This window comes from Montipora capricornis, chromosome 8, assembly GCF_036669925.1.
Source record: "Montipora capricornis isolate CH-2021 chromosome 8, ASM3666992v2, whole genome shotgun sequence".
Classification (NCBI taxonomy): Eukaryota; Metazoa; Cnidaria; class Anthozoa; order Scleractinia; family Acroporidae; genus Montipora; species Montipora capricornis.
The window spans coordinates 4,888,934-4,900,013 of record NC_090890.1 but is presented as its reverse complement, the minus strand read 5'-3'; the positions used below and the strand labels follow the sequence as shown (position 1 = coordinate 4,900,013).

The following is an 11,080-nucleotide window of genomic DNA, read 5'->3' as shown; positions in this document are numbered from 1 at the left end:
TTCATTTTCCCAAAAGTCGGCGAGGATACAGATTTTAACAAAAAGAGATACTGCGGAGCCAAGGTTGGTACCGTATTTAAGTTTTATTGTGAATTCGAACACGTGGAAGTTTTAATTATGTCAGAGAGGAAGGTTAAAAGTGGGGCCGGAAGGTGTTGTGGATTAACACCATGGGCTACCCAAGTTCAAAACTGATGCTTCATTCTGATGCTTCATTATGCGACATCGTGAGGAGTTTTTATCCAGTTTTACTCCAGAGAATAAAAATAGAATGTTTCTTAGTGGCCAACTGAAATGGTCCTGCTAACCTCATGTGATTGCCTAATCTTGAAAATTTGGTTTTATTATGCGAGTTGATAATTGCACAGAGATTGATCTAGGGGGAGGATGCAGGAGGTGCGCACCCCCCCCCCCCCCCGAAATGACCTGTGGCTTTTTAATACAACTGGTATTATGGAAGATAAAAAACGTTACCAGTCAGCTACCCCATCCCTTAGAGGTGCATCCCCCCATAAGAAAAATTCTGTATCCGCCCCTGCGGTAAATTAACCACTGTAAGAAAGAGGTTTGAGCTGGTGTTGCACTGCAGCGTTGGCCCTTCGTCAGAGAGAAAGGGCTAACGTTGATCTGACGAAGGGCTAACGCTTGAAACGTCAGCTGACGAATCTTTCTTGAGATGGGTAATTAGTGAGTGCAGCCCTGGAGAGAGCACTGGCCTCCCACCAATGTGGCCCGGGTTCATCCTGCACCCTGCCTCGCCTTACCCCGCCCCTCCCTCTCCTATTGTCCTAAAAGTTACATGGATAAAAACGTCAATGAAAAGTGTCGATCTCCCTCATTTGGCCTTGACCCATCAGTTTTCGGTATTATCTAAATTTAGAATAAAAGGTCCCGCCAAATAATGACCAATCAGATTGGGCCTACTGACCTCCAACTCTCCTGATTGGTCCGCAACCAACTAGCCGCACGAGCAATGCTCGTGCTAAGCGGAACGCAGTGCCGCTACGTCAGTGTTGTTCCAACAAAAACATAGCAGCAGCCATTCTAAAAGTAGATAATGGAGACCTTAAGATTGTAAGATGAGGACGAGAACAATTACGAGTTTTGACTGCCCGTTTTTAGCGAAATACTTAAAAAATTTATAACCCGTACGATTAATCTTACTCTTTGTTAGCAGTATAGGTTGCTCAGTTATTCTTATTGCTGGTAACTAAGCCTCTCTCCTGACCAAAAAATGCCAAAACTGCTACCGCTTTGTTGACTTGTTTGACACGACGACATTTCTGCAAAACCTTGTACTAGAATAATGACGGCATCACGTTTTTTCCACCAAAATGACGCTGGTTTGCGCGCGCTCACTGTTGTTCTATGAGAAAATCTCTGCTCGTAGTTGTTCTCGTCCTATTACCGGAAACTGATGGGCCTCATTCCACCGTAGATCGAGACTTCTGGTTTATGAACTTCTGATCTTGGGTATTTGTTTTAGACTATGTTGGATTCTAATCGTGAGGAGCTATTGTTTCATCCTCTCACAAGACAGCTTGTGCGAATGAAGTGGTAAGTATATACAGATCGAGAATACTGTCCAATCGTTTGTAGCAGACAAATTAAAAAGTGAAGGTATGAAAATCACGGAAGAAAATGAATGATCTTATTTTTAATTGGCTTTTTAATTATCATAATTAAGTGAAGGAAGATAGAGTGGGTGAGTTTAGTCGTCAGAGGGCGTCTTTAAGATGACACTGAATGACTCACGTTTCGACAACCTGAACGGAAGTCATCGGCTTCAGAAGTCAAAGCGAAAGTCACCTTCACTCACACGCACGATCGCTCACACATCACGATCGAACTTCACTTAATCATGATGTGACTCTTTGGCTCAAACCATTTACAATTTTGTTTTGCTAGTTGCTCTTAAGACTCTTTTTCCGTAAGTATCCCAATTATTATGATTTGATCGCCTTCACGTTTCAGGTTGCAGTCCCGAAATTGATTATCGTTTTTTTTTACCTTTGTCAAATCTACATAGGAAGCGAATTGGTCTGACTGTGTTTTTCTTGGGAGCCGTCTTGTACGGTTTATTCCTTGCCGTGTTCTCAAATTATCTCTACTGTTCTCGTGCCTTCATGGAAAAGATTCCTTTCTCGGTGAGTTGGTTAAGCTTGATCTGACCGAAATTCAACAATTGATTATTGTTCCCACCAGTGAACACTGTCTACTCTGCTATCAGTATTATCATTTTTATTGTCAAACTATTTGTCATTATCCACATCTTATCATCGTCATCATCGTTAAAACAATTACCACTGTTTTGAGTGCTACGTACAAAAAATGCCACTTCTTTTTCAGCGTCCTTATTCAGTGATTTTATTTGACTTGATCTGCCTTAATTTCATGTGATATGGTTTACTTAACTAATTAATAATCTTGTTGTTTTTTTTAAATTGTTATTATTGTAAAGACCCAAGACCCCCTCCACCTTATTTTCTTTTAAACGAGTAATTAGAAATGGATCACAGAATCTCTGAGTTGTTGACATTCAAGATTATCTCAATCCCAACTGAGGGAGGGGACGGGGGCTGGTTGGTGAGCCCCTTCAAGGATGTAAACGAGTGAAGAGAAAAGCTGCATTATGCCTTCATACGTCTCAAGTACAGATTTGAATTTTATTGTTCTCTCCTGTTTGTTACTTGTTCAGGAAGGCCCTTGCGACAAAGACCTTCTAAAGCCTCAAGAATATATTATTGTTATTTTCTGTTTTGTTAATCTTCTCTTCGAAGCTTACCAGCTATACAGCGAGGTTTGTATGAAAAGACCTTTTTTCACTTGCGTGGGATTGAGGTTGCCCTCAGTATCCGAGCCAGGGGCTCATGTATAAAACACATGACAAAAACAGAAACAGGCGACCTGTGATTATTTAAAATCCACAAATGCACGCAGTACATCCTCACCCTTAGTAAATAAAGCCTTTTGTCTTGCATGATTGTCATAAACTTCACAACATTCTCTCGTTAATTTAAACGTCATCTACCTATCTATTTAAACAATAGTGTTTCTGTCGAGGAACTATCGGCTGATAGTTGCCCCGCAGAAATTTGATGTTCTTAAAACAAATATTTGCCCGAGAAGCGAAGCTTCGAGGGCAAATATGCTAGTTTTAAGAACATCAAATTTCCAAGGGGCAACTATCAGACCGATAGTTCCGAGACATAAACACTCTATTGTCTTTATTGTTCACCACTAAATTTTCTTTCGTGCACCAGTTGAAAAACAGTCAAAACCCACTTAATGCAGATCAATCAAATATTTATTCATGCGTACAGGCTGTCACAAATGTCAATAATTCGCAGCGTACATTGGCTAAAGAATAGCGTACAACTGTCAACTGTTTTTTCAGCGGACGACTGCTATCCATCCGGGTATTTTCCTCGGACGGTCACTATGGGTTGATAGTGTCTCTCCGCGGACGAACACTATCGCGTCACGTGATCAATTTAAACCAATAAGAATCCGAGAAAATTTAGTGGTGAACTATAATGTCTGATAGTGTTAGAGTTAGGGTTATTCTAAATTTGCGGTTTTCGTAACTGCTGATCCCTACTCGAAGTTTACGGGCAGATTGATACTGAAGCCGATGCGAAGATTGAGGCAGACTTAGTGACGCTTATTCCAAGTCGGCGTACATCAGTAACTCCCATTCTGGACAAGCCCAACCCAAACTGCTTGTTGAGTCAAAAGACATGAGCTGCAACCTGATTGGTTGGTCCGACGGGTGTTCCATCAGGGACCTCCGGCAAGGTGGTATAATGTTTTACAATCTAATTAATTTAAAATTTAAACCTCAGAGGTGGATGTACCTTGACGTCAGTAATTTCTTGGAAGTTTCCACGTACTTGACGACAATTATCGCCGTTTTCCCGACAAAGGGAGGAATCACTGAGGAAATGGATCCCCAGTGGGCATTTGGAATCATAGCTCTGTTGTTAGCCTTTGGTGTAATGTTGGTCCAGCTTCAACTGTAAGTTAATTTTTTTCTTAGGAAATAGTACGACGCTGGCTTCATTAAAACAATTACAAACCAATGAGGAAAGGCGATGCCAACAACCAAGATTCGTAATTCGCGGGAAAACAAGTGCTGCGAATGGTGGGAGAAAACAAAGGACTGTTGAAAAGAGCGGGAAAATACCCAACTGCTGCCAAGTCAAGCGCGGGAAATCAAACAAAATTCGACAAGGAGTCAACTCTAAATCTCACTGTTCCCCAAGGCTCTAAGCTCGAATAAAATAGCTTTATCTATGATTGTTCGTTTACAGATTGCATATAACTCATTTTAAAATAATAACAATGAATGGATAAAACGTTTTTGGCTGAAACCTTGTCCTTAGGGAGCGCGGTAGCGAGACGAAGCATACAAACCTGTGTTAGGCTCAGAAAAACATTCAAAGTTTTACAAGCACGGAAAAAACCGCGGATACAAAGCTGGGGATTTTTTAACTGCTGACAAGTGCTGGAGAACATTTCGCTGAATTAAGCACGGATGAAAGTGTATTGGCAGCAGAAGTGGGAAAATAAATCATGTTTCAGGGTGCTGATACCCTGATGGAAAAGAGTGTTTTCACTGACGTGATCAGTAAAAAAACCTTGTTTTTCCACCGAAACAAAAGAAAATGCTTGCATGATAATAGAGCTCAGTTCCCGGAGGAGAAGTTAGGGAAACCAACATAGGCCGCCGTTCCATTGTTTTAGGGACACCAACATGGCGTCACGTGAAAACACTCTATTACCTGTTCTTAATCCAGTCAAATGAAGTCAAGAGAAAAATAAAATCAAACCAGTCTGTTTTTGCTTCCTTAGACTTTTTTGCTCGGGCATCTATGTGACGATGTTGATTGAAGTCCTTAAATCTGTTTTTAGGGTGAGTCACTGAATAACTCTTTGCATGCGCAAGATAGTGTCAATAGGCCTTTTTTCGATACATTAAAATTCAGCTTGACAGCGAGTCAGTGAGGACAAAGACAAAGGAAAGTGGATGATATGTAAATATTTTTCACATTAATTCCCACGTGTTTCTATTGTCTTTGTCTTCACTGCCTCACTTTCAAGCTGAATATTTAATATATCGAAAATGGCCTATTGTAGCTGCAGTGAGTAAAACCGAATCAAAAAGTCATTACTTTGACTAATAACAAAAGACCCCAACAATTAAAATGAACCAATCATAACAAAAACAAGCAGTCGGTACAAAGGGCGGGAAAAGGTTGCGAGCAAGTCACAACTATTCTTGCTTTTGTCTCTGATTGGCTAAGAATTTGACACGCGATCTTCGCGGGGCAATCACAAAGCGTATAGCAACGCAAAAACTGCTCCGGGCTGAATGATCGATTGGCTTGAACAAAGTTTCGTTACGTTCAGTTCGCATGAGTAACGTTACTAGTAACGTCATAGAAAACGTTCAAATGATTTTTTTCCAAATCACAGACCATCTTTATCAACTGAAGCTTCCAGAGCGATATCTTTCGCTGCGCTATAGGCTCGATCTCGAAACTGGGCTTACGACCTATCGAATCCACATAATGCAGTTGGCTGTACCTTTAAAGTTGGATCACTAACACGCGATCACTGGCTGGGAGCGTCTTGCATCTCATACTTGTAGTATTTCTATCTTTCAGGTGATCTTGGTGTTCTCTGTCCTTTTTCTTGCGTATGGATTGATATTTTTCCTTCTCTTAGGAGACGAGGTACGCAAATTCTGCTAGTGTTTTACTCACCGCATTTACATATTTTAACACGAGTTTTGACATTTTTCGAGAGTCCTAATGTTTCCCTCGAGTTCGTCTGGGGAAACATATGGGCCAGGTTGTTCGAAAGCCGATTAACTTAATCCAGGATTAGCGTAAACTTTTGTTTCATTTTTTCAACTTTTTGGTGAAAGTTTCTTTTGCTTATTTTTGTTTTTCAAGATTAACTTCTTCTAACGTAACGTTTTGCCGAAAATCAGCGTTAAACAGCATTTGGGGTTAAACTCCTTGGTTAATTATAAATCTGGGATTAGCGTTAATCGGCTTTTGAACAACCGGGCCCGGGACTCTCGGGAAAACATAACTAATTGTTTCCCTCGGGACGATATATTAAGTGTATAATGTTCTCTTTGTTGTCAAAACCTTAAAATTTATTTCTTTATCACGCTTCTTTGCACAATACGTCAACGAAACGCACGTGCAGCGCGACTTTTGCCTCTTTCCACCTCTTTTTTGTGCGGTTTTTAAGATATTTTAGATAACCCTAACAAAAGCAAACTTTAAAAATGAGCAAGCCCTAGTGAAGAAAACTGCTCGCAAAATTGTAGACCATTCTTTTCTGACAGGAAATACTGTCACTCCAACCTGCATTCAAGCTTGTGATTAATATATTTGAATTGTCAGTCACTCAAAATTCTACCCTGGGTGCCAGAGGAATTTTTTTCAAAGGTCCAAGAGAGTGCTACGCGAGTTGGAGTCAATGACCGAGGTCTTTGCCTGCGACACGCGTGGCGTTGTCTAGAACGTTGGGAAAAAGTTCCTGTGGCACCCAGTTTATCAAAATTTCAAAGGAATACAATGATGCGCTTTCCCATTGCTCATCTTCTTTTTTTTGATAGAGTGCAGAATGTAAATTCACTCAAATAAAGATGAGATATACTTCAATTGCAGTTATCCTACCAGAACACTTACATGTCGGTTCTCAAGGTGTTCGACATGATGGCTGGAGGAATCGAGTTTAACCATTACTTTGTTGAGAAAGAAATCGCAATGCCAGAACTTGCACGGTTCATCGTTTTCACCTTTATAATCGTCATGTCCTTATCGCTCATGAATCTTTTGGTGAGTACTTTAGCACGAAAAGCATCCGAATTTCGTATTACAAGAAACTTTCAGCCAAAATTGCCTGCATTCGCAGATTCGAGTGATGTTGAAAATCGAAAAAAAGGTGCAAGGGTACAATTTGTGACGCTTATCAAAATAGTTATGCCTCTAATTACGTGCATTTATAGAAATAGGCAGCTTAAGCGAGCGCGTTTTTTAGAACGTCACGAGTTCTTCGGTTCTGCACGCACTATTTAGAATGGCCAATCAGAATAAAGTTATTGTCAAACAAAGACAAAAACAGCACAAATAATGTATGCAAATTGAGGTAAATATATAGTCAGTCTGTATATAGTGCATAAGTAGGTTCCTACTCATGGAACCCCTGAACCCTTTGAATACCTTCAATTCTCGTCTTTACAGATTGGTTTGGCAGTTGGGGATATCGAAGCCGTTCAAAAAAACGCAGAGCTTAAGAGGCTTAAGACACAGGTAATAAAACAGAGCTTCCCGGTATCGTGGCGATACTTATTGAAACGATAAATATTGATTGTTGATCTTATTGATATGGAGACATTTGCTGATTACTGCGGATCTTGGTCTTGATTAATAACGACATCTATATTGATGGAAACGATATTGATTAAAATAACACATGTCGATAACGCGCTTGATATATATATATTTTTTTTCTTTTATGATAATTCAACCTCCGTTTGACATTTTTTACACAGATAGAAGCTATAAATCAATTTGAACAGAAGCTTCCCCTGCGTTGTCTTGAAAAGCTATATGTGCCTCGCTTGGTCATTAAGCCAAACTCGAGCTCAAATTCTTTTCTTAAGAAACTGACGGTAAGCAGTGCTCTTCAAGAGTGAATTAGTTAAGAGTGTTCCTATGGCCTCGTTGGGCTCCCCAGTCCAGTCACAAATGAATCTATTTTTAGAATGCCAGCCGTTTTCCTGCAAAAATTAGTCGTCATAGGGTCCTGAATAAACATGGCAGAAACAATCACATGTGACATGGCTCTTCCTGATTGGTTAAAGTGGCGGCCCTTTGTTTTCGCGCGTAAAGTGTATCTCAAAGTCCATTTGTTGTTGTGCTGGGACAAGACCGTAAATTGATAGAGGAACACTCTTACCACTCTGTGAATACGTTTTCATCACATCAAACGTTTCTGGATTCGTGACCAATCCGAAACGTTTTGATACCAGATTTGTCAGGGTGTTTATAAAGAAAACATGACTGCATGTAAAAAAGTTTTCAGTTTTGTCACAAATCTAGAACGTTATGACTCCAAATTACAAAATGATCACATATCCGAATTCTTTGAGTAGCTTTCTAGAGAAAAAATAATTGCTTTCTGGAAGCTAATATTCATTTAAATTAACCCATGACATTTAATATAAATCATACTTTTAAAAATAAAAATAAAATAAAATACATGATTAACTTTAATTATCAATGATTATTAATAGGCCATTTCCGAGTTCATGTCTGCCTCCTTTTCAAAGCGAGTCAAAGAGCGAAGTTTTTGTAATGGTAATTAGTTCTACTTTACATATGAATGAAAACTAATTTTCATAACAAAAACTTCGCACTTAGACTCGCTTTGAAGATGAGGCAGGCTTGAACTCGGAAATGGCCTATTAATCTCTTATATAATTTATCATTAATTTATTTGCAAAAATTCTGAATTTTTAAATAGTTAAGTATAAATTATAAATTGAATGATTAAATTAAATTTTAACTAGCCAGACACCAAAACGTTCATTATTTCACGAAACGCCATCTATGCCTCATTTTTCAGTGGTATCTGGGTTTAGTGGACTATGCTCACTGGAAAATTATTGCTGATACACAAAACAATCACGAAGATAAGATGGCAGTCGTGCAAGGACAACTCAGCGATCATAAGGAAAGGTAAATACTTACAGAGAGGCTGAAAACTGTAATAATGTTCGATTAGCGAATCGCACAAATAACATTTTCCAAAACATTTTCTAAATTCTTTTCATCCACATTGAACCTTCTTCACATTCTTGGGAGAATTCGCCGTTCTCCTTCTTTGATCATACCCCACCTCCTTCATTTTTGAATTTGAAGATTCTTGTTCGTCAACTAGTTCATGTCAATTACTGTAAAGGAATTTTCGATATTGCTTTTTCAGTGTATTTCAACCAGGAAGTAAAGAAAGTAAACGATTTTTGCGATAGCTAGTGTTTTTTTAATTCTCGTGGCACATGTTTTGCTCGAACAGAATGTTCTAAATTTCCAGTTGGCTAAACGTTTCTGATCGGAAAGAAGTGAAAAAGGAATCTGCCACCACTTGCCAGTAATCATAACTTAAGTTAAATAAAATTGAGTCATGTGGCAATTGTAAACTCCTGCCACAACTTTCACGGAACTCATAGTCGTGGCCGGATGTGTTCTTTTTAGGTATAACTGTATTAAGACTGACACATTCTTATATATTACTTTATTACTGGTAGTATCGTATCCTTGACAACAGAGCTGCGATCCCAGAGGACAATACTCGAGACCATCTGCAATCACCTCGGAGCAAGACCAGCGTCCACCAACCAAATAAATCTACTACACGAACTTTTGGATTGAGATTTCGTAAAGAGATTAAATGATAAATGTCAGCTGACAACCAGTCAATCGTATAAAAGCATACTTTAGAAAGCGTACATTCTGGGTCTGGCTACTTTATATAAGCCTACTTTAGAAAGCGTGGAGTGTGGGTACGATAAATACCTATACGTGGTGGATCCTGGGAATGTTAGAAATGAAAAGAATGTATACAGTTTACTGGAAGTGAATACGTGCACTATACTTTTGTCCTTTGTGCAGCAGCCACAAAAGTGTTTATGCAAGGATCCTCGGCGGAAAAGACAAACGTAATTCATGTCCATTCTTGCAATATTTTGTTGTCCTTTTCTTTGGAATTTGACAACATTCCTGGCAATTCCTCATCAGCCCCAGGCATCTCCTTAAAGCCCCCGCTCTTAAGGGATCCCTGTTGACGAGTTAAATCGTCCAGCGTTATATTACACAGAGTAAAATATATTAGTGGCTCTCTTAAAAGGAAAAGGGGTTCCTATCCCCGGGTTTCTATCCCAACAAAGATCGTGTATGTTCATTCCCATTGTAAAAACCTACTTAACTCAAGGATAGTGTAAAACAGGAAACGAAAAAAAATTAAACAATTAATATTGGACTGAGGAAAACGCTAACTATGAAAACTGGAGGCTTCTTTTAAGTGTTCAGTTTTTAAAGATTCGCTGTATTATTTAAAATGTCCCTACCCGTTGCCAAATGTGATTGCTTAATGACAGTAAATATTAGCAATGGTTTCAGTGACGGCCAAATAAAGAAAGTCAGAGATAACCGTTAAGACCGAAGTCGTTTACTTGCTCCTTGGAGCTCTTGGCAACATTAAGCTTTAATTCGCGTTGGTGTGGCTTAAGGGGGCTCAAACCAGTTTCAACACTTTTAAGAGACCTTGTTATTAGAAGGATTCTACAACTTTTTATCACGTAACAGCAATCTTATGGTACCACGAGAAACATCAATTATTGCTGAACAAGATGCAGTCATTTTTGTGACGTAACGAGTGACCATGGTAACAGGAAGGCCTTGCAAAAACAACCCTATATTTTGGCTTTAGTTGCTCAAATCTGAAAAGCGAACGCCGAGACCCCAATTTTTTATTGCCCAAAAGTGATCAGCAGGCCAAGATAAAACTCTTTGCAAAGTTCTGTGGAGTGTACTCAGAGGTATCTTAAAATTTTTAATTAGTTAAGGTGACTCTGAATCCGCTCCACAGAATTGTTTTAAACTTTGCAGAAAGTTTTATGCTGGCATGTTGATTACATTTCAGACATAAAAATTAGTGATCACAGAATTAGTTTTTGAGATATGAGCAGCTGAGGCCAAAATATGAGGTGTTTTTGCAGGGCTTTCCTGTTACCACGGTAACTTTTTACGTCACAAAAGTTACCAGATCTCTTTCACCAGTAAGTGGTGTTTGACGTGATACCATAACATTGCTGTTAAGTGATAAAGTGTTGTAGTGTCAATCATCTAATAAGAATGTTTCTTTTAAGTGTTAAAACTGGTTTGAGCCACCTTAAGTACACATACTATCCGATAAATGCATAATTACAGTTTCTCCGTGTTCCCATTGTGGTGTCGCTTTGTATTACAAGGAGCGATTAAGAGGTGGTTTATCA

At 39.1% G+C, this 11,080-nt stretch overlaps 1 protein-coding gene across 1 annotated transcript in view; it reads left to right on the top strand.

The window, feature by feature from the left end:
* The window catches only part of LOC138059376 (transient receptor potential cation channel subfamily A member 1-like), a 38,915-nt gene extending 28,283 nt beyond the window's left edge, over positions 1-10,632 (top strand). Inside the window, exons 19-30 of the mRNA XM_068904968.1 lie at positions 1-63; positions 1,487-1,557; positions 2,030-2,147; positions 2,699-2,800; positions 3,846-4,018; positions 4,855-4,915; positions 5,670-5,738; positions 6,690-6,860; positions 7,266-7,334; positions 7,577-7,696; positions 8,653-8,765; positions 9,335-10,632. The exon at positions 1-63 is cut by the window's left edge and continues 18 nt beyond it. Of these exons, the coding sequence (XP_068761069.1) occupies positions 1-63; positions 1,487-1,557; positions 2,030-2,147; positions 2,699-2,800; positions 3,846-4,018; positions 4,855-4,915; positions 5,670-5,738; positions 6,690-6,860; positions 7,266-7,334; positions 7,577-7,696; positions 8,653-8,765; positions 9,335-9,458 (1,254 nt within the window). The 3' untranslated portion in view covers positions 9,459-10,632. The remainder of the gene's footprint in view (positions 64-1,486; positions 1,558-2,029; positions 2,148-2,698; positions 2,801-3,845; positions 4,019-4,854; positions 4,916-5,669; positions 5,739-6,689; positions 6,861-7,265; positions 7,335-7,576; positions 7,697-8,652; positions 8,766-9,334) is intronic.
* Positions 10,633-11,080: the final 448 nt, after the last annotated feature.